Source organism: Budorcas taxicolor, chromosome 16 (genome assembly GCF_023091745.1).
Source record: "Budorcas taxicolor isolate Tak-1 chromosome 16, Takin1.1, whole genome shotgun sequence".
Taxonomy (NCBI): domain Eukaryota; kingdom Metazoa; phylum Chordata; class Mammalia; order Artiodactyla; family Bovidae; genus Budorcas; species Budorcas taxicolor.
Genome location: NC_068925.1, coordinates 34,773,145 through 34,797,195, shown reverse-complemented (window position 1 = coordinate 34,797,195; position 24,051 = coordinate 34,773,145). Strand labels below are relative to the sequence as shown.

At 38.3% G+C, this 24,051-nt stretch overlaps 1 protein-coding gene across 1 annotated transcript in view; it reads left to right on the top strand.

The window, feature by feature from the left end:
• Positions 1-3,421: 3,421 nt before the first annotated feature.
• Positions 3,422-24,051, top strand: part of SDCCAG8 (SHH signaling and ciliogenesis regulator SDCCAG8) — a 239,901-nt gene continuing 219,271 nt past the window's right edge. The window contains exons 1-4 of the mRNA XM_052653987.1: positions 3,422-3,488; positions 14,695-14,847; positions 15,523-15,605; positions 19,129-19,242. Of these exons, the coding sequence (XP_052509947.1) occupies positions 3,422-3,488; positions 14,695-14,847; positions 15,523-15,605; positions 19,129-19,242 (417 nt within the window). The remainder of the gene's footprint in view (positions 3,489-14,694; positions 14,848-15,522; positions 15,606-19,128; positions 19,243-24,051) is intronic.

Here is a 24,051-nt window from a genome sequence, read left to right as displayed (position 1 = left end):
TTATAGTGTAAATTTGAAAAGCATGCAGATGGTTATTTACTTCCATAATAAAGTAATTTTAGCACATCATTAAATTTAAACGTAGAATACATTTCAAGTTTGATTTAATTCCACATGATGAATTTAAGTACAGATTATTTTTAAGTAAGACGAAATTTAAGAGACATACTAATTCTCTTTTAAAAGCCTATCGAAATACAATGTAGAACTAAAGGATTAAAAAGTATAAGACAATAAAACCACTTTGTGGCAAAATCAACTGAATAAAAGAGCATAATTTTAATAAAAAAGTTCAATGTGAATTTTCTTCCCTCAAACAGTAAGCTCTTGTTTAACTTGAATATAACAAAATTCACTGAATTTAAGAACGATGAACTTCATGAGCTCCTATAACAGTTAATAGAGTTGATCATACTATAAAATAGTATTGAATAGCAGAAGATAACATTAAAATATGGTTACTAATATGAAGTAGGGGGAAAATTCCAACAGTTTCTGTTTTTATGAAAAGCCCACTTTAAGGCATCTTTTCCCATATCAGAAAGTTAACTTATGAAACTAAAGTTCCTCTTCATTAGTATTGCTTTTACATCAAAAGAAAAAGACCAGATAATACAACTATGAGGTATTAATAAACTTGACTGTCACAGACAACTCAAAGAGCATGCAGAAAAGCATTCCACAATTTTGACAGGGTAGGGGGACTAAGGGACACAGATCAAAGAGCACATTGGAAAAAAGACCTTGGTTTTATCTGACTCTGCCTTTCATTAGCAGTTGGGCTTGGACAGACAAATCAGTTGACTTTCCAAGTTTTAATATCTTCCTCTGTCTCTGTCAAGTGCATTTAGATTTTTCAGTTTTAAACCAAAAAAAAAAAAACTCTACAAAATTTATAAAGTTAGGAAAAAGTAAAAGCAGCACTGGTTTTACTATTTAAAGAAATTGCAGAAAAATACAAAATGGTTTGTAACGTGCAATGTAGTATTTCCAGAGTAGAATTCCTATATCATTGCACACGCCCCGCTAAGATTATATTAGTGAAGATCTGGATACTGTATTCATAATGTAACTCTCTCCTTTCACATCATTCCTCCACCGGGTCCTCCCCTTCCTGCTTCAATCTCTTTTGCTGGTTTTAATGCCAGCAAACGACTGTATGCACTGTAAGCTTAACAATAAAATCATTTTAAGCAATGCATTTTCAATCAAGTGCATCATCTACTTCACTACATTTCTCCCAAGCGGGTAAATTTTCACTAAGAGAATAAAAACATGCATTTAAAAATTCAGAAACAGAAATGTACCAGGCCTATTTTTAATTCTGAGTGCTTAAAAAACAAAACGGAAAGATGTATCCTACCCTATTCCCTTAGGAACGTGAATGCGTTACCCACCCAATGAAAAAACATTCTGCTGGTTCATCTTCCTGCTACACAAACAGCTTTGTCGTCAGGCCCTTCCTAGTCCTTTCTTCATCGTGATCTAGTAATTTTACATGGATCACCTTGGCAATGCTTGGACAGGCACTGTCCCTGTCTTCCTGGAGCTTACATTTTCAAAGAAAAAACTCCGCTAAACACTAAAAAAAAAAACAAAAGCCCAGAGATTTTATGACTTAGGTTCCAAATCCCACATCTTCCCGCCCCTGGTTAGGCAGCTGCTAATTCTTCTTCCCCTGGCAATGAGGGGACCCATAGCAAAGCCCACATTTGAATCTCAGGACAATGAAGTCGACAGGAAGCCACTCTCTCCTCCCCCGGGTTACTACGGAGCCACAGCCTGCGCGGGTGCTGTGGCCCGGCGGGCTGAGTGACACCACATCTTCCACGCCCTCCCACCACGTCCAAAACGCTCTTCGCCAGACCTCTCCATACCGCCCCACACCCCAAAACCAACCACACAAAAAGGGTCGACACCGGGAGCTGCTCAGACCGGGAAAAACCCCTTCTCCAGCTGCAGCGCAGCCATTCCCTCCACTGCTCCGCCCGCACCCCTGCAAACAGCTCGGGCGGAGGGGGCTGCACAAAGCCAGGACAGCCAAAGACGACTCAATACGTGGACACTAGCAGGGGAAGCCGGGCCGCTGGACCAGGGGACGCGGGGTTGGGGTGGCGGGTGGGGGGGGACTCTGGGGGGATGGGCGTCCCCGCCGAGTCCCAGGTCCGGGGGAGGGGGCGGCGCGCGGAGCCTCGGGGAAGCGCCCCTCGCCGCTGGCCCTCACCCTCGCCCGCTGCGGGCCGCGCCCGAGCCCCCGCTGCAAACCCGAGGAGCAGGGTGTGGAAAGGCGGCGGCGACGGCATCAGAGCGCATCACTTACCCCTCACTGCTGAGAGGCACCGGACGGGGGGGCGGGGCGCGCCGCGTCCCGTGAGTCTTTCGCAAGCGTCCTCCCCCACCCTGTCGTCGTCGCCGCCGCCGCCGCGGTCGAGCTCTGGGCCCCTCGGCGCTGCTGGGCAATAACGTTATTCCACACACGCTCCGCACATAGCGGTAACGGCAAGGAGCGGCCGCTCAGTGCGCAGGCGCCTGGGGAGAGGGCGAGGAGCCCGGCCCTACCCCTTCTCCGGCCCAGTCCCGGCGAACTCCTACTGCGCAGGCGCCGAGCACAGACAATGAAAAGGAGTCGTGCGGGGGGTCTCAACCACAGGCCTTTCCAGCTGCTGACTGCGCAGGCGTACGCCGAAGACCTGCTTCAACAATGAACAGGACCCGGGCTTTAGCTGGGACCGCAACGGGCTGGGACTACAGTTCCCAGCGGGCAGTGCGCCAACTCTAAGCTGCTGTCGGGTCGCTGGGCTTGATAAGATTGCGTGTCAGCCGCTTTCACGATCTACGCCGTTTGGGAAATTCAGAGCTTCTTTTTCTTGAAAATTTATTTAGCAGTGTTGAGAGATGTTGAGGCTGAAGGGTGTAGGAGCTCGTTATTTGCGTTCTTGAGAATCCTCAAGAATCAACTGCATATTAGTGAATTTAGAAGAATAAATAAAGCCTTTCAACGAGCCCTTTCTGTCAGTTAGGTGGTCCAGACAGTAGGATGGGATGAAGGCAGGACTAAGCCTGACTAGGCTACAGAAATGGGCGGAGCCTCCAAGCAGTCTCTTGGCAACCGGATCTGGTCGCCAAACCGCCAGAGCGTGAGCTTCGAGCGCGTTGCCCTCTGGGAATTGTAGTCTTTGGGCGGGTTCGTAGGAACTTCGAGACTGTAGACTTAGACACTGAGGACTACAGCTTCCGACGTCCACCACGAGGCCCCGAGGGTGGAAAAAGGCCCGAAATCTCCGGGATTCCTTGATCCCCTGTGACAGCAGCTGCAGGAAGCAGGCGGGCGCATCCTAGGGGCTGAGGCCTGTTATTCTTGGAGGGGTGGACACTGGACACTTCCGCACGCAACTCCCATCTCTGGCCCCCGAGTGTGTGCATGGCGAAGTCCCCGGAGAACTCTACCCTGGAGGAGATTCTGGGGCAGTGTCAACGTAGTCTCCGGGGTGAGTTTCTCCGAACCTCTGTGCCCTAGCTCCTTGATACCGGGACCTCGTGGCTGGGAGTTGACCTGGTGCGATTCTTGACACCTTGGTTCAGCCTTTGCCAGACTGCAGAGAAAGAAGATGGATGTTGCTGTGGAAGGATTAAATAGTTGTGTTTGTTTTTACGTTTAAGCAGCGTTGTTTCCCTTGATTCCCATAGTGACCTGAACCAACTCCCTGATTGTCTTGGGCATCTTTTTTACCCGAGGCCCGCAGAAACTCTTGGATGGCTATATGCCTGTTCTGTCCAGTTCTCATACCTCTCTATATAATCCAGTAAATTCCTGATGCTCTCTTTACACATTCAAATTATGTGTAAAATTGAATGTGATTTATTGGACCCGGGGCGGGGGGGAGGGGTGACCACTAATAATTATTTTAATCGCAACAGCTTCTATTTAGTGGTCTAGGCTATTTACATATATTAAATCACTTAAAACTTACAACCTTATGACTGTCCTTCTACACATGGGGAAATAGAGGTCGAAAAGGTTAAGTTAGGCCAAAGCCAACATAGCTGGTTAGTGGAAGAGCCAGGTATTAAATTCAGTTAGACTTGTCTGCCTTGAAAACCTGTTTGTCTTTATTAATCATGTCTCAGTTACTATTACTGAAACTTTATTTAGTTAATTCAGATTTTCTTACTATAGTACCCAATGAGTAGCATAAGAAAATCTGAATTAACTAAAGTTTCACTAATAGTAATCGTGATATTATTAATAAAAGTGACGTAGATAGTCTATCATCTTGAACATCCCATATAACATCTAGAAAACCTCATTTCTCTTATTTTAAGGTAGAAGTTATGATATTATCTACATGGTTCTTGTGAGGAGCAAATGAAATAATTCAAATAAAGCAGTGATTCTTCAGACTTTTTGTTAACTCTTAGCCGTAAGTAAAAATATATTTTATATGAGTCTTATATATATAGGCTAGGGGCTTCCCAGGTGACTTAGTGGTAAAGAACTTGCCTGCCAATGCATAATACACAGGAGACGGGAGTTCGATACCTGGGTGGGAATGGTTCCCTGGAGGAGGAAATGGCAACCCAGTTTTCTTGCCTGGGAAATCTCAAGGACAGAGGAGTTTGGCGGGCTACAATCCATACAGTCGCAAAGAGTTGGCCACGACTTAACCACTGAGCATGCGTGCATGCATACAGACTAAAATAAAAGTTTCATTAAAGAATATTTATTCTACTAGAAGTAATTCACTCCACTTTATGTTCCTTTGCCTTTTCTTAACCCTTTAGGTCATGACCAACAGCTTTACAAATACTTAAAGCATTTAAAACGTTGACTCATTCATTAATTTAGTGCCTACTATACATTAGACATACCACATGCTGAGAATATCATAAGGAACTACACAAAGTGACTGTCCTCAGGAAGATTTTGGATTAATGCAGTGAAGGACAATAAAATAGCTACAGATTATCATGATTAAAAAAAAAGAAGGGTAAAGATCAGTACTTGACACATAAGCCCTCGTTAAATGTTAGCCACAATTTATAATTGGTACTTGTGGCAAAGTGAAGATTTTTTGAGGGGATAGGAGACTTGAATCTAGTGAGTCTAGACTTTGAAAGGTTATTACCTATTGTTTCCATCTGTCAGCAGTGTTATAAACTGTCAACATTCTCAGTATTCTAACTGCAAGAGTAAAATCATTGGTCTGGATGAATATCTTCATCAGCCTACTGATGTTTCAAGAGGTGTTAGATACAGAAATAACCACTTCTAACGTTTCTTTTGAAAACAAGAAAATACTGTGCAGAATGATAGTACCAGTGGCATTTAATTTTTGAGGTTGGTTAAAAAAAAATTCTGTTTTCTATTATGTTCCTCCTAGTTCTTCTCCTTGAACCTTAGTATGAACCTTTATTTAAACATTTGAGACTATTTAATATTAGGCATTTTGATGCAGTTAATTTCAAACTGTTATAGTCGTGTCCGACTATTTGCAACCCCGTGGACTGTAGCCTGCCAGGCTCCTCTGTCCATGAGATTTTCCAGGCAATAGTACTGGAGTGGATTGCCATTTCCTTCTCCAGGGGATCGAACCCGGCTCTCCTGCATTGTAGACAGACGCTTTACCGTCTGAGCCACCAGGGAATTCATATATTTAATACCCACAATACTGCTTTCAGTAATTATAGAGTGAAGAGTTCTTATTCAAAGATAAGATATTTTAAAAATAAAAATTTTTTGATATTTTGAAATAAAAATTTAGTGTTATAACAATATAAGATAGTGAAAACATAATCAAGAGCAAACAAAGCAGAGAAAAGTTTGTTATTAATTTTTAGTGATAGTTTTAACAATAAATTGAGAAATGCAACTAGGAAATTTTCATCGGTTTTCAGCACTTATCATTTATTTAGTAGCATTTTAATTTTTATGTTTATTTATTAAATAGTTTATATAACAGCTTATGGAAGGAAACAAAACAGAACTAATACTGAAGAGAAGCACGATCAGAAGTTCTTCACTTCACACATTATCAATGACCATTTTTAGATAGAATAATTCCCGTTTAAAGTTAAAATGTGTGTTTCTGAATAAACACAGTATGATGGCATTATTTTGTATATGAAACTTCATTATTTTAAGCATTTGTGTCTGACAACTCTAGAACTGTGTTACTATACAATCAGATAAAATGCAAAATGTAAAGTTCTTTTGTTTTTTTCTACTCACCATTGCTTTCCCAAAATGTCTTGTCTAGTTCATTCTTAAAGAAAAGGTCATAGATATTCTTGATCTTTCCTCACAAGTTATTTCTCTGGTTAACTCAATAACTATACATGTAATCATTACTAATTCTTTCCTTTGTGTTTAGCCAGGAAGTAGACATGTAAAAATGCAAATTGGTTTTACAATTTCCCCATGATAGTTTCTTGTTTTTATAGCTTTCCCTCATTTCTTTACTTTAAATATAATTTTTGGAACTATTCTGTTAATAGTATATGAAGAATCTGAAGTTCTGATGTAAAAAGCAGAGTCAGTGTTGCTTTCTTGCTTTTGAAACTTAAGTCAATTCTTGCCTCTCTTGAGTCTAATGACCCCATGGCAGCCGTGGAAATAGAGCCATCTACAGACTCCATACTCACCACCCATTCTTTCCCTGACGCCTTTCACATGGGGTCACCCTCTGGGGGTAACTCTTGCGTTGGATTGTCTGTGCCCTCACTGAGAATTGGAATGGTATAAAGACTCTTCTTCAAAGTAACAGTTCTGGCAGACAAGCTAGAAAGCTTCATTGCCCTGAGGATCTGTAATGTGTGCCTACATAGGAGATGATCTAAAAGTTTGTTTTCAGTGGTGAGCATATCCTAGGTATCCTGGGAGTCACAGTTTAATCTAGAGCGAAAAGTGACTTGCCCAAGTATGGTTAGGTGTTCATTCACTCTTTAGGCATCTAAAATTCAAGACCCACAGAATTATATTGCTAATTGTGAAGTATAGCAAATACCCCTCCTCTAAATTTAACACATCATAGTACAAGGTCATGAGGTGTAAAATAAACTAGTTCTGTTATAGTATAACAGAAGATTCAGGCTGTTTAAATTCTGTAAGCTTGAATGTAGGAATATGATGTTAGAAAGAAGGCAAGAACTTGTCAGAAATTCAGTGTCCCAGCCTTAACAACTGAATCATGTGTTGAATGTTGCTGCAGTGTTAGCTGTGATTCAGTTTTATGCCTGTATACATTACTCACCTACTCTCCAACTTCCTGGCCACCTTTGATTGCGTGGGCATAAAAAAATGGAACAAACTTATACTGAAACAGAAATGCATCATTTACTTTTTGTATGCATTTTATATGGTAATTCCTCCTTTTTCTTTCAACGTTTTGTTATTTTAGGCTCTAGATTGAATTTATGGAAGGATATGATGGAGTCAGAGAAAAGAATAGGAAACTAGGATCCAAGTTCCAATTCTAACTGTTGCTTTTCTAATAACCATCTGTGTTACCTTAGGCAAGTTAATAAACTGTTCTTGGATTCTTGTTCCCTCATCTGGAATATGAGAAGTTTGGACTAGGAGGTAGGATTATTGCCAGTAGGAACCAAGGAGATGACAAAATGTGTGATGAAGTCAGTGGAAGACACTAGGGAATAGTGAGGCTATGGCCAAACTGGGCAGTTTATGCTTTTTCTGAAAACATTGCAATTACTTTCTTGCTCTTTCCCTCTTTTCTTCCTTCCCTTTCTTTTATTCTTTTCCCTTCATCCTATACTATGTGGGTCAAGCACATAGAGAGCTTGGTTCCCCTTTAGCCACTATCTCAGATCTCTAGATCTGTAATGTCCCTTTTATCAACACTGGATTGGACCACATGAATGATAAAAAGTTGTGTTTCCTTATGAGATTAAGGAACTAGGTTCATGGAAAGTGAGAAGTTGAATATGGGAAGAAAATATAAAATCTGGGGGGGATGATCTTTTCCTTGTAAGTTGACTTAGTTTGATAAAACTGAAAATAATACTGATGTGCCAATTGTACATAAGTAAAATATAAACAAGTGTTTGTTGTTTTTTTTTTTCATTCAAAAGAAGGATACATATGTAGAAAGCTTATGTTAATCTTATTAGTCCATAATTTGGTCACTGAATTAACCAGCAGTGATGTCATCTGGACCTTTGGCAGACTTAAGGAAACATGTATATAACTTAAGTAAAAGTTCCTCTTTTTCTGTTTTACTCATCAAACTTGTATTTCTTCTTCTTTTTTGTTTTTGCTGTTCTTAAATGTGTTTAAAATTTTAAAATATTTAGGCGCACGCTCACACACATTGTCTATGGCTAATGTTTGCTTATTTAACTATCAGCCTCACTGAGACCAAGAGAGGCAACAATGTAAGAAAGGCCCTGGATGCATTCATTATGAAAATAAAGAAATGCAATGATTTGGCTATTAATAAGTAAGGATTGGTAGTGCAAATGAAAATTTTCAAACATTTAAATTGACATTTTTGCTAATAAAATTTAAATTACATATATTCATTTTTTGCTTTATATACTTATATGGCTGTTCTTAGTAGTTTTAACTTGTATGACTATTTCTTTTACCAGAATACCAAAAAGTAGTAGCATTTCCATTTTCTCCTCCCTAAAACTAATGAGGTAAAATAAACAAAAGACAAGATTTAGCAGCCCCCAAAGCATGTTTTATAAGTAAATAATCATCCATGAAATAATGTAGAACCAAAACAGTGGTTTGGTGCTACAAGATTATAAGGGCATTTTCACTTCTTAGACATGTTTGTGCAGAAAAGAAGAGACCAGTTTGTTTCTCAAGCTTTTGAGATTTTTTTTTGAGACTTAACCTCTGATCATTTCACCAGTTTATGCTAAGGTTTTCCAAGTTTTCACTTAGTGATACTCCTCTAAGAGACAAAAGGGAGGAAAGGTAGCTTGAAACATGCTTGTGTGCTTGCTAAAGCAGCCTTTTTTTGGAGAGCTTCATCAAAGCCCACTGGAACATTTAAAGACATGATTACTAAAGAAGCTCTAAAAAATAGCCTTAGAGTATGACTATTGCTTCATGTATTAGGCCTGGAAACAAAATGAAACTAAAGATGAATTTCAAGTTCTTGATCACAGTAGGTATAACAGCTCCTGACACCTGGATCAGAAGTGCCTCATGTTGGTGGTGATGGCAATGGGTTGTGTGTGCTGCCTACCACAGTGGTAGAATAGCTCAATGTCCTGACCTCTTTTCATCAAGTTGTGCCTGTGGTTCCGGTGTACAGTGTGGGTAGTCTCTCCTCAAAACTGAGCACTGCCTATCTTGTTTTATTACTATAAGCCAGCAGTTATCAATCAGGGTTACTTTTTTTTTCCTTCCAGAAGACATTTGGTAATGTCTGGAGGCACTTTTGATTGTCATAACTGGCAGGGAGAGTTTTACCAGTATCTAGTGGGTAGAGGCCAGGGATGCTGCTGTACAAACACAACATATCCCCTTACAGTTAAGAATTACCAAGTCCAAATATCAATAGTGCTGAGACTGAGAACCACAATCTAGAAGTAGAAAGGTTATTACTCATAGCATTTGCTTTGTGAGAACCGTGCTTGAGACTAATTACAATTAAGGATACAGATTGTTTTGGCTGATAATTGTACCTAAGTTCTGCCAGTCTGGCTAGGATAACTTCTTTAATAGGAAAGTGACAGGTGCATAAGTCTTCTCAGTTGGTACAAAAAAGAAAAGAACCAGGTGTATCCCTCATAATGCGTATAGTCAATCTTCTTGATTTCCCAACATCCATTCATCATTAATGATCTTCCAGACACTGCTCGTAAAGATGTTTACATTCTTATTTGGATTATCTTTCACTTCTGGTACCAACCAGTTTTAACACATTTTTTCAGCTATTAGAGTCTTGCGATAGTAATTTTTTGTGTGATTTTGTAGTTTCTGCATACAACTTTTAGTCTCTTTAATCATTGTAACTGCCAGTTACAAAACTGGTTTTTCTAATTTTGGATTAATGCTGTTTTCGTCTTGGTCACACTAATTGTCAGTCCCCCAATAAACAGTGACAGCAGTCCCCTGAACAAGCTGAGGCCCCATCAAGTGTGGACGGACACACGCATCTCTTATCTGGCTGTGGTTTCATTTTCTGCTTGTCTGCCCTGATCTAAGCTTGTTTAGAGAATTGCAGCTCGCTTCATGCTTAGCCTGGGGAAGTATGGTTCATTGCATGTCTTCTCAGAGACAGCTGGGCACTTCACTGGGTGTGGTTCTGCCTCCTTGTCACCAGGATAATTCTCATTCACATCTCCCAGTACAGATGGAGAATGTAGACATTAATAATTCACAGTATGTATGTAAGTGATGATCCTTGGTACAGAGGGACGTATTTTCCTTTTTGTTCAAAAACATCTTGAAGAGAGGCTCGGTGTTGAACTAGGAGTTGGAAAGTAGAGCAACTAGATTATAAAAATGAATGAAACAGACAAATTTGTTGGCAGTCAGCAGCTTAAAAACCTTTTCAGTGCTCATTGTATTGATTGATATTTGGATAGTGGACTAGCAGAAATATTATTTACTTACATTTATATTCATGCGATTTTGTAGGACTCAGAGGTTGTATTTCTGTTTGTATTTGTAATTAAGTTGGTATTCAGCCTGTGGTTGATGCTGGGAAGAAGAAATCAGGATGTATTGTGAAATCTGTTACTATTGTCCCAGGGGAGAAGAGGAACTGAGTATTCTTCCCCACTCTTGGTTATAGATAGATAAAGCTATGCCCATTAACAGTGGGATAGGAAACCCTAACTGGAACCTCCTGTCTACTCTGGTTTCCTTACATGTAAGCAGAATGGGGTTAGGGCTTCCCTGGTGGCTCAGTGGTAAAGAATGTGCCTGCCAATGCAGGAGATGCAGGTTCTATTTTGGGTCAGGAAGATCCCCTGGTGAAGGACATGGCAACCCACTCCACTATTCTTCCCTGGGAAATCCCATCCTTGGAAGGCTACTGTCCATGGGGTCGCAAAAGAGTTAGAAATGACTTGGCAACTAAACAACAACAAGAAGCAGCAGTTAATGGCATCTGGGGAGTAGTGTTCTTAATAAGGATTGTGAGACCAGTTGCAATGGCTCCAGTTGAAAAGCAGTGGGGTTTCGTCTGTCTTGAAAGATCTGAGTGTTGTTATTCCAAGGGATTAATTTTGTTTGTCTGTTGCAGTGTATATAATTAAGTTAGTATGTATGTATTTGAAAAGCGTTTCTCATGTTTTAAAATGTACTCTTGAAATGACTTTAAAATATCCCTTACCTCCTTAGTTTGTTTCAGGATACATTTCTTGAAAATTCCTTCTCTTCGTCTCTGATCCTAGCAACTGAAGTCATTCATTGCAAAAAAACCCAGATCTTGTGTAATCACTAAGAAAAGTGGGATAGTTGTTGAGCTCAATGTATTAGTATTTCACATAATACTATTTTCATAGTACAGTTTAACACATAGTCTTTAAATGATAAAAATTCTAAAAGATTAAACAGGAATATCAGGAAAGGGATTAAATGGCCTCATAAAACTCTCCCATTATTGTAAGCTAATGAAGGAACTCTACCTGTAGGAATTTTCAAGTACACATCTTTTTTTTCAGCTTTCCTTTCCTTTTCCTAATATAGCTTGTTAGCTTTTAGTTAGATTAAGTATAAATAAGTAATTATCCTTTGTCTTATAGATGAAGTCATTTGGTGGCTCCACAGAGCCTACTTTTAGTGTAATTCAAACCCTCTGTTTCCTTTTAATGGATGCAGTAAAGATAAGTGCTTTATTCGTAGGTATCAGTGCAGAAGTCTAAAACTGTAACACTTCGATATTTCCTTTTCCTTTAACAAGTCTCTTTAGAAAATACTGAGTTATTAAAAAGAACTATTGCTGCTTCTCATTTTACTGGAACCAGGAATACATCTTATTTAGACTTTTTAAAACTCATGAGGAATAAATGGAGGCCAGGCTTGGTTAGTTATCAATACCAAATTCCTGTCAGAGAAAGGTCTGTGTGGAAATAGAAATGGTGTGGAGAAAATTGCAGTGATAAATTTATTGGGTCTCTTGTGTAGATTATTAAACCCTGACCTAAAAGACCTATTTTTGTTAGTTTACTCAAGGGGAAAATGAGTTGCTGTAAGTGAAGGACCTATATTAGAGATTTTGTAAGATAGAGAGTATTTTTTTCTATTAAGGTATGGTTATTTTTGTCTGTTTCACACATTCAAATTAATGAGCTTAAAGGAAATAGAATCTATTATTCAAGGTCCTGCAGAATATATATTTATAAATATGTTTTCATCCATGATTGGTAATGAAAAGATTTTTCATTTTTATAGGTTTCTTAGGATTCTCTTGTAGGTATTAAAGAAGAGGGGTTTTTCTCCTGAATACAGAAGAAGAAGTAGGTCTAACTTGTCAAGAAAGGGCCTAGATCAGAACAAAGAACTTCATTGGTGTTATTGTTATGCATTGCTCTGAATTAAGGAAAGATTTTGCTTAGAAAAAGGTCTCCTCTGAAGATGTTAAGAATTATTTTGATAGAATCCATTTGAGATAGATAATAGCAGCACATAAACTTGCATGGGAATTCACCTTTTTCTAACATAAATTTCTATGTTAGCTATATATAAATATTTAATAAATACATGAATTAACAATAACTTTCAAATACAGATGTCAACATTTAAAAATGATGACTGAAACCTGGGTCTCAGCTCTAGTGTAAAAGGAACATTTTTTGTTACAGTTAATGTTTCTAGGTTGGAACCGGAGACTTAATTATAAGAGATTAGCAGAAGTAACAAGTTTAAACCTGAAAAAGCGTCTGGTCTTTAACTAATGAAATTACCTATATTGCCTGATTCTCCAGTTGTCATACATGTAAAAAAAATCCATAAAACAGGATAGAGTTATTAGTAATGTCATGTCTAGTGTCGTTAGTATATTATAGTATTAACATATAATACAGTATCATTACTGGGGTTTCTCCAGCGGCTCAGCTGTAAGAATCTGCCTGCAATGCAGTAGATGCGAGTTTGATCTTGGGTGGGGAAGATCCCCTGGAGGAGGGCATGGCAACCCACTCCAGTATTCTTGCCTGGAGAATCCCGTGGACAGAGGAGCCTGGAGGGCTGTGGTCCATAGGGTCACGGAAGAGACATGACTGTAGCGGCTGAGCACGCATGCACAGTATCATTACTATATTAGTATTAATGTAAGACTTGGATCCTTTGCTAAAGATGTGTTTGGGTGGGTATTTCACTGCATAATTATTTCAGTTATCTTTTGTTGCTTATCAAGCACAACCCACTCCAGTATTCTTGCCCAGAGAATTTCCATGGACAGAGGAGCCTGGAGGCTACAGTCCATGGGATCGCAAAGAGTTGGACATGACTGAGCGATTAAGCACACACACACACACACACACACACACACACACACACACACAAGTCACTCTAAAGCTTGATGGAAGAAACCAACAACCAAAAGCATTTTTAGTGTCTCTCACAGATCTGTGGTTTTACCAGACTCCAGCTGGGCAGTTTGCAAGTCTCTTTCATGCATTGTGGGTAGATGACCTCTGGCACTGGAGTCATCAGGAGACTCTGCCAGACTTTTAGTGGGGTTGGGCTTCTTTCCTTCTCCTTGTGGTCATCTCAGGGGCTCTCCTTTCCATATGGCCTCTTAGTCTCTCTAGCAGGGTAGCCAGACTTCCTACTTAGTGGCTTGAGGCTCACAAAAGCCAACATTCCAAGAGGGTAGAAGCAGCAGCTACCAAACATTTTAAGGATGTGACGGGTCAGGCGTTGTGTTCCTTCCAGTGCATTCTCTTGGTGAGTGTAGGTTACAGATCCACTAAGTTTCAACCTGGGAGAGTACAAGGATGTAAGGGTGGGTTCTTTGGGGGCTGTTTTTAGAGATGAACTACTAGAGTAATAGACCTTAAAATACTTAATTTGAGACTATTTATGTTAAGTCTGTGGTAGTGAGTTTAAACTTCAATTCTAAGGGTAATCAAGCATAGTAACCAAGAATTTCTACGTAAGATGTAGTCAGCCAGCAGTATATAAGTACAATTATACTAAGTACAGTATATAAGTACAACTATACTGCTCTAAGCACATCAGCTATTCAAATCTTGATCAGAACTAGGCCAGGTGGTCAGCTGTCTCTTGATGCTAGAGGGCCAGGTGGCCCACAGGGACAAGGAGGCTTCTTTGGGTAGGAACTTGATGTGGTGGAATCCCTTTTGCCAGTCTTGCCTATCTACACCGTGCCAAAAGGTGTAGGGGAGTCTTTAGGCATTGAGGAGTCAGGATAGTGCCTCCTCTATGAGATTATTGTTTGGGAATGTGAAGAGGGGAAAAGCTCTCCCATTCAGTCCTCCTTGGCAGTAGAGCTATATACAGTGAATGTCAATCACAGTGGTGTCAGGGAGCTTAGAGATCATTAAGTCTAACCTCTACCCCATGAACTTAATCTCACGTTTCCTCTGGCATGTTCCTCACCAAGCTAGAAGTAAAGCTGTGCTTTTTTTTCTCCCACGAAGTATCAGAAATGCTTGCTTTTCCTTTAGAAATTGTCTTCTCAAGTCCATGTTCATTTGGTCACCCAGATTTCACTGGCTCTGATTTTCATCATGCTATTGCAGAATGTGCAAATAGAAGCATTCACCAGTTGAAATGTGCCCTGAGAGAAGGTGACGTCACTGTTGGAGAAGATATGCTAGATCCTTCTTTTAATACCAGTGTAGGAAATGAGGATGCTGGAAATGCCTGGTGTGGACTACAACACAGCCGCGCCGGTGAGTGTGAATGTCAGTCCTAACCCGAATGACACACAGTGAATTCTTAAAACTCCATCTAGTAACAACGCCAGTCTGTCCTCTACTGCTAGGATTTTAGCCAAGAAACACAAAGCAGCTAATCTAGTTCCATTTCTTTTTTTTTACCCCCTTTGACTTTCCTATGCCTATAGGATGTCAAAGCAGTGATTTCTTAAGGTAATTCCAAGCTGCCTCTCCAGCCTCATTTTTCTATCTTCCTCAAGCCATGTTCTACTCATGCCACCCTATGGCCGTGCTTCTCTGCTTTGCACGAGCCATGTGTTCCAACTGGTGTTTTCTCACCCTTTTCTGCATGGTGATCTCCTATACATCCTTTACACTCTCTTCTCTGTGAAAACAGGCACAGTTACGTGCTTCCTCTTCTTAGAGCATTATAGGCAGACCTAGAGCTTCTTTAGGTAGACTTAGAGCTTATAACCTTGTTTTATATCTGTTAGTTCTATAGCTCTTGCTCAGTGGATTCTAACCTCTTAAATGATAGAGATTTTCTCATGTTTGTTTTTGTGTCTATCAATAGCACATTTTGTGATGCATAATACACAAATATTTCTTGGACTGATGCAAGGATAGATGAGTGATGATAAACTATGGATTTAAAATAAGGTGAATAAACCCATTGCTTTTGCTCCATAGTTAATCAACTCAAAGCTTTGTTGCGCCAACAAGCAGCTAAGGAAAGTGAGGTATCTCTAAGAAGACAAGAAACACCCCCTTCGGTAAGTATTGCCATTTACAACCTGACAAAAGCATTATTTTTCTAACTATGTTTTAATTTTGTGTATCATTTTAGTAGTACATGTGTTAAACAGATTCTGAGCTGGGCATGCTAATAGTGGAAAGCATTAAAAGAAATGGTCTTCCCTCTGATAATTATTTTGGCCGAAGAAGAGACTTCCATAGCAGAGGGGATTCTGAGTTTTTTTCATTTATTATTCACTTGAAAAATGTGAGTGAGTAACTAGTTTGGAGAATTTACTTTGCAACTGTTAGCAAATATTTTTTTAAAAAGGAACAATATATGGAAGAGATTAACCATTGCTTTTTTTAGAATTTATTATTATTATTATTTATTTATTTTTGGCTGCTTCGGGTCTTAGCTGTGGCATGCAGGGTCTTTGTTGAAGTAAGCAGGATCTTTCATTCGGTGTGCAGGCTTCTTTCTAGTTGTGGCATGTGAGGGCTCAGTATTTGTGGCACGTGGGCTTAGCTGCCCAGGGCCAGGTGGGATCTTAGTTCCCCTTCCAGGGATCGAACCAGCATCCTTTGTATTGAAAGGCAGATTCTCCTAGAATCTGGTACCAACAATCCTGCATACAGGGCAGCAAAGGAGACACAGACATGAAAAGCAGATTTCTGGACTCAGTGAGAGAAGAAGAGGGCGGGAGGGTTTGAGAGAACAGCACTGAAACGTGTGCATTACCGTGTGCCATATGTAGAATGGATGACCGGTGCGAGTTCGACTCGTGAAGCAGGGCACCCAGGCCCGGGGTTCTGTGACGACCTGGAGGAGTGGGGTGGTGAGGTAGGTGGGAGGGGGTTTCAGGATGAGGGGAACATATGTATAGCTATGGCTGATTCATGTTGATGTATGGCACAAGCCATCACAGTATTGTGAAGTAATTATCCTTCAATTAAAATAAATAAATACGTTTTTAAATAAATAATTAAAGAAAGAAAGAAAGGACGGATTCTTAACCACTGGACCACCAAGTCCCTAACCGTTGCTTTTATAGAGGGGCATATCTGTATTTTTATTATCTTTAGAATTTACTTTCTAATTCTAGCCGTCTTTTATTTATGTTAAATGTTAAATTTGAAGTATGTAATCTTTTTCTACATTTAAAAATATATAGTTATAAAATTGTATGAGAAACTGTAGTCTATTTCTTCTGCAGCTGTTTTCTACTGCTGTTGCTTTAATGGAGCATATTATTTCTGAGTGAAGCAGTGTGATATAAAGCCTGAGATAGGTGTGAAGGAAGGGTGGAAGTGAGGGAGCGTACTGTGAGGGAAGCGTATATGTGAGGAGAAGGTGGGTTGGAGGAAAGAGTTCTGTAGAGAAAGGGTACTGTGAAGCAAGGACTGGGCCAGGTTTAAATGGTCAAAATGATAGTCTATGCTTTAGGGTGATCTAGGGCCTGTCATGTACTCTCTCACCAGGTTTTTATGGTAATAAGGTAAGATCACATATTTAAAATTCTTTGGAAACCTATGAAGTATGGCACAAATAGAAAATGTCATGGCAACAATAACCACCTTGCATTTTCAGTGTCTGTGACTGTTGGATACCCAGGCTACATGCTGAAAACTTGAAGACATGTCAGTTTCCTTTACTCACAGCTGAAATGTCCTAAGAGTACCCCCATATTAACACTTCATTCCAGCCTGACACAGACTTTCATGCTTAATTTCCACTTTAGAGAAATGGACTACATGTTCCTATTCAATATTTATAGATATAAACTATAATTTTGATAAAATATTTCATCATTCAGTGAACTTATTACTGTTTACACCTAGTTTCTAGAATGCTCTTAAGCATATATGGGTGGAGTACTTTTAAGTCTAGTAGATTAAGTTGCTATATCTGTTGAATGCTCTGACATGCTTCTTAGCATTTTTAAGATAATACTGAGCAGTGATATTGCAAAACTGATTAACTTTAGATAAGCAAGAAGACTCATCATGATGATCAGTTCAATATATACAGTATATACCAATACACAGGTCTATTTATATTGGCTCTCTGTGAAAGAATGGAACTTAGTCCCTAAATGTATACAACCTACATATGATGATTACAAGCCATAATAATAAGTAGCTTTTGAAGACTGTACCCTTAGAATGCAGTTTCATAGCCAGTATGACATATGAGAAATATGTGGCTGTATTAAGAGTGAAATGAGGCAGTGTTGAGGTAGAAAATATGTCTAAACATTATTACTTGTTATTTTAAAATATGGACATTCAAACTTATGATAAACATACAAGTGATTGTATATGAACATTTTCCACATGATACTTGCTTGTTTTTAATTTTCACATTGATTTTGCCCTATGTATACACATAGTAATAATTAATATTTGTCTATGCACCAAACCCCTTTCCATTAATATTAATTAGTATAATTAGTTGCTTTCTACTTACCACAGATAATTCATTTAATTAACATGTCTTTTGGTTTTAGATTTATTAAATGTGGCCAGAAGCAAAGCTCTACTTAATTATTCTGCCACGAGAGCTGGTACTTCACCATTTATAGGAATTTCTATTAAATTGAAAAACAAAATGATTGTGTGTCTCATCTCAAACTTTCCTCTGGATTCATCTAACTGGTAGACCCTCATTTTCCCTTTTCCTAACTCTCTCTTTTCTTTAAATAATACCATGGTAATAGTAATAGTTGTAGTAGTAGTGTTAGTTGCTCAGTCGTGTCTGACTTTTTGCGACCCCGTGGACTGTGGCCCACCAGGCTCTTCTGTCCGTGGGATTCTCCAGGTAAGAATACTGGAATGGATGATATATGATTTATAAACCATTTTACAATCATTTTAGGAGAAGGTCAGATGGAAATTAAAAATCAATTATAGGACTGCTGCAATAGTAAAGAGAATTAACATTTGTTTTCTAAAGTCCTCAGTGCAATGTCTCACTTTCATGTATATCTGCTTTAGCACTCTAGTACTGGAGGCTCCAGAACAGCATAGCCTCCAATTGCCTTAAGTATTAGGGTCAAAAATAAAAAGCCAGGTTTTGCTAATGTACTTCTTTTAGATAAAATTTTACCTCAGTGACACACATTTGGCATCAGACACTTGTCTAAAGAATCCTTTCTTCAGGCAGCTGTTCTGCAGTTTTAACTAGCAGCCCTCTTCTATGGTGATTTCTTAAAAAGCTGTCCTTTCATCTCAAAATTACTGAATAGCACGTCACATTTCCAGACGGCTCAAATGGGTGGTTCATCCTAAGCCAAGTTATACTACTCAAGCATTTTTCCATTGCTGTGTGCTTTTTACAACCATTTTCCTTTTCCCTCTTTAAAAAATAGTTTTCATATTCCTGAATCTTATCTATTTATAGAATTTATAAGATGAAATAATACTGTTAGCCGCACTGTGATTTAGTCTATTTTTATTCTGTGTTTATATGACATAAGTGCTAAATCGAGTATGGAGATAGTATTAACTGATTCTTTGCTAAATCCAAACATGCTTCATTTGTTTTCATTTTTGCCTTAGAGGTCATCAGAATGTGAGGAAACCAATATGCCTACTGTCCACAATCTTGTTCCTATCATCAATGACCAGTCTCAGTACATTTATCATTTAGAGGCAGAAGTCAAGTTCTGGAAGGTAAGTATCCCATTAAAAATTTAAGCCTGACTATATTGTTATTAATAATAATATCTTGTTGAAAAATTGCTGTTAATTAGTCTTCATGTTTATAGCAACACCTTGATGGTTGCCATCTTTCTGTGATTGAAAAGTCTGATGTGTAATCAGAGCTTCTCAAGCTTGGGAATGGTACTCCTGACCATGCCATTTCTGAGTACTTAATTTCCCAGTAGTTTACAGTTATATAGTAGTCTATTATATTTTGATAATATTCTCTTATGTTTTGGAATTTTTCCTTTCTACTCCGTTTGCTTTAGCCCAGCTACTGCTGCTGCTAAGTCGCTTCAGTCGTGTCCGACTCTGCGACCCCATAGACGGCAGCCCACCAGGCTCTGCCATCCCTGGGATTCTCCAGGCAAGAACACTGGAGTGGGTTGCCATTTCCTCCTCCAATGCATGAAAGTGAAAGTGAAGTCACTGAGTCATGTCCAACTCTCAGTGATCCCATGGACTGCAGCCTACCAGGCTCTTCCGTCCATAGGAGTTTCCAGGCAAGAGTACTGGAGTGGGTGCCATTGCCTTCTCCGTGCTTTAGCCCAGCATATGGCAAATGCTTTGGAATAGTAATACCAGTCACTCTCCCACTCTTGACAACCTGTTGAAACTGTAGTGCAGCAAACAGGGATTCTAAGCTGGTAGACTATATCTACCCCTTGTCAGTATAAAGATTCTTACTGTAACTTGGAATGAAGATAACTCATGGGAGTACTGATACTTGAAATCAAGAAACCAAATGTAGTCACTTATGGCTTATAACACTAGATGTTATATATTGCATAACTGTATGAGGTTTAGTAATGTTTTTAATGCCTTCCCAAAGTATGTTAGTGTCTTCGTTTTCTTTTTAATGTTAATACATCAGATTATGTGATATTTTTATAGAGCTTAGTGATATCTTTTGTATCATGTATTATCTTTTCAACATATGGTTCCCAAAGTGTAAGTCTGATATGTAGCTTAAGAAACCTTTAAATATTTCATTGTCAGCTTTTCAAGGGAGTTTCCTGATCTTAGCACGTCATTTCTCCTTGTTCTTGGAGGATACATTCATTATTATACAGGTATTCTTGGATTACTAGAAAAGCTGAAATAGTATCCTAGGACTCATTCCATTAATAAGCTTCTATTAATCGCTAAAATGCTGTGAGTAAAACCTGAAAGATATTGTAGGGGAGATAAAACATTAGCTCTGCCCTTTTAGTGTCTTTGTTTGGGCCTTTGAATTAAACTGACATAAGATAGATTAACAGGATAAAAGGATACACATTTATTTAATGTAAGATTTATGTGACATGGGAGCCTTCATAAGGAAATGAAGACCTGAAGAAGTGGTGAAACCTAAGTGCTTTTGTACTTGGTTGAACAAAGAGAAGCAGCTGTGGAAATGTACCGAAAATATGTGGGGAGGCTAAAGAAGATGAGTTCTTTTAACAGGGTCTGTTTGTACAGATTTCTCTCAGTCTCTCCTCCCTGTCTCTGGTGATAAGACTGTTCTTTCTTCCTGGTATAGGGAGGACATCGTTCACATGGGAGTTTTAGTCCTGCTTTCTGGAAGAAAAGGGGAAGTCAGAGCAGACTTGTGCCTGCTGTTTTTCACGAGCCCTTAGCTCAAGATAATTCTTTCAGAGTGGCATATTTTGAGATGGCAGGTTCTTCCACTGTGTAATAAAAATCGTAATAAACTTACCATCTAGTTGAGAGCACTATTAACCTGTGAGAATCACAGCAACACGATAGTAAAGATACAGTGTGTTCCTTTATTTTGTGGTATAAACTATAGTCATAATAAGAGAAGAAGGTTACTAAAAGCTCACTGTCTTTGAGGATGTTTTCATGGGAAAGAAAAATCTTAAGGTGTAGGCTGGTTAGATCAGCAGAAGGGAGATGAAAGAATTAAAAGGGAAAACCGCAACAGTGGAAGAAAATATTCAGGATGAATATGATTTATTTATGGGGGTCATGAGGCATCTAGTCTACATTCCTTCAATGGAAGATATCTCTTAGAAATTTTTAAAATAGTGCTGAACTGGTTAAATAGAAGATTACAAAATCCTTGAAAGTCAGACAGAGTATACATTTGATACATGTTAACAAGGAAGCAGGATATTGAAAGTAATGTTTGAGGGTTTAGAAACCTGATTAGTTTGCTTAATTAACAGATTTTGTTTTTTAGATCAGCGTTAGGTTTACAGAAAAAGTGGATGGAAAATACATAGAATTATCCTGTATTCCCTTGTACTTTATAGTTCCCCAGCAGCTTCCCCTGCTGTTTACATCATGCATCACTGTAGTATGTTTGTTACAGTTTTTGAGCTAATACTGTTACATTATCATTTAGTAAATTCCTCAGTTTACATTAGCCTTCACTCTGTTTTACATTCTAGAAGTTTTTTAAAATGTGAAATGGTATATATCTACCATTACAGTATCATAGAGAATAGTTTCACTGCTTTAAAAATCATCTGTGCTCTGCTTATTTATCCTTCTTTTCCTATCCGCTAAACCCCTGGCAACCATTGATTTTTTTACTGTCTCCGTAGTTTTGCCTTTTCCAGAGTGTTGTATAGTTAGAATCATACTGTTTGTAGCCTTTTCAGATTAGCTTTATTGCCTTAACAATATACATTTAAGCCTCCTTAATGTTTTTTCATGGCTCAATAGCTTATTTCTATCATTGAGTAATATTCCATTGCCTGGATATAGGATTTTTTTTTTTAAACTACTCATCAATTGAAGGAAATCCCACTTGCCTCCAAGTTGTGGCAACTAGAAATAAATCTACTGGTTTTTTTTTCACTCATTTGGGTAAATACCATGAAGTAAAATTGCTGGATCACCTGTAAGAGTATGTTTATTTTTATAACTGGCGCACTGTCTTCCAGAATGGCTGTGCCATTTTACTTTCCCTCCAGCAGTGAATGAAAGCTTATGACGTGGAACAGTCCTTGTGAGAATTTGGTATTGTCAGTGTTTTTAATTTTAGTGTATTAGAAATATGTGATGCTATCTTGTTTTAATTTCAATTCCCCAATGACATACAATGTTGAGTATTTTTTCATATGCTTATTTTCCACTTATATACTGTCTTTGATGAGGTGTCTGTTCGGGTCTCTTGCCCATTTTTTAATTGAGTTGTACATTTTCTAATTGTTTAACTTCAAAATTTCTTTATATATTTTGGATACCAGTCATTTATCACATATATCTTTTGCAATTCTTTTTTCTCAATTTTGGCTTGTCTTACAGCATCATAGAGCAGAAGCTTCTAATTTTAATCAAGTCCAGCTTATCAATTTTTTTCTTCCATGGACTGTGCCTTTGGCATTAAATCTAAAAATATTACCCAACCCAAGCTCACCAATATTTTCTCCAATTCTTTTTCTAGCTTTTCGATAGTTTTGTGTTTTGCATTTAGGTCTGTGCTCCATTTTTAGTTAATATTTTTGAAGGTATAGGATCTGTATCTAGACATTAAAATTTTTTTTTGCATATTGATATCCATTTGTTCAACACCACTTGTTGAAAAGACTATCAACATTGAGTTACCCTTATTCCATTTTTTAATTAATTTTATTGGAGTATAGCTCCTTTAAAATGTTGTGTTAGTTTCTACTGTACAGCAAAGTGAATCAGCTATATGTATATATATATCCCCTCTTTTTCATTTCCTTTCCATTTAGGTCACCACAAAGCATTGAATAGACTTTGCTGAGCTATACAGTAGATTCCCATTTGTTGTCTATTTTATACATAGTACCAGTAGTGTATATTTGTCAACCCCAATCTCTCAATTTATCCCCCTCCTCCTTCCATCCTTGGTATCCATATGTTTGTTCTCTATCCATTGTTAAAGATCCGTTGACTGTATTTGTGTGCGTCTGTTTCTGGGCTCACTATTCTGTTTCATTGATATGTTGGTCAGTTCTGTCACAAATATCACACCGTCTTGATTATTAGAGCTTTATAGTAGGTCTTGAAGTCTGTCATTGTCGATCTTCCAATTTTGGCCTTTTCCTTCAATATCATATTGATGATTTTGGATCTTTTGCCTCTTTATATAAGCTCCAAAGCAGTTTGTAAATATCTACAAGGTAACATGCTGGAATTTTGACTGAGATTGTGCTGAATCTCTCAAGTTAGGAGGAACTGATATTTTAACAATACTGAATCTTCCTATCCATGTACATGGAATATCTCTCCATTTATTTAGATATTCCTTGATGTCTTCATCAGAGTTTTGTAATTTTGTTCTTACAGATCTGATGCATATTTTAGGCAATTTATACCTGAGTATTTAATTTTGTTGGTGTTAATGTAAATGGTACTGTGTTCTTAATTTCAAATACCAATTACTTATTACTAATATATAGGAAAACAATTGACTTTTGTATATTAACCTTGTAATGTGCAACCTTGCTTAATGATTTATTTTAGCAGCTTTTTTTGATTCTTTGAGGTTTTCGTCATAGACAATCATGTCATCTGTGACAAATATAGCTATCTTTTAAAGAATTTCTTCTTTTATAGCTTTTATTTCTGTTTCTTGCCTTATTGTTTTAGTTAGGACTTTTAATATAATGTTGAATAGAAGCGATAAGAGGTGACCTCCTTGTCTTAATCTTAGTGGGAAACTACCTGTTGTCTCACAGTGAAGTACAGTGTTAGCTATAGGTTATTTGTAGATTTTTTTTTACTAAACTGAAGATTTTTTTCTTTATTCCTAGTTCATTGAGGTTTTTACCTTGAATGGCTCCTGGATTTTGTCTC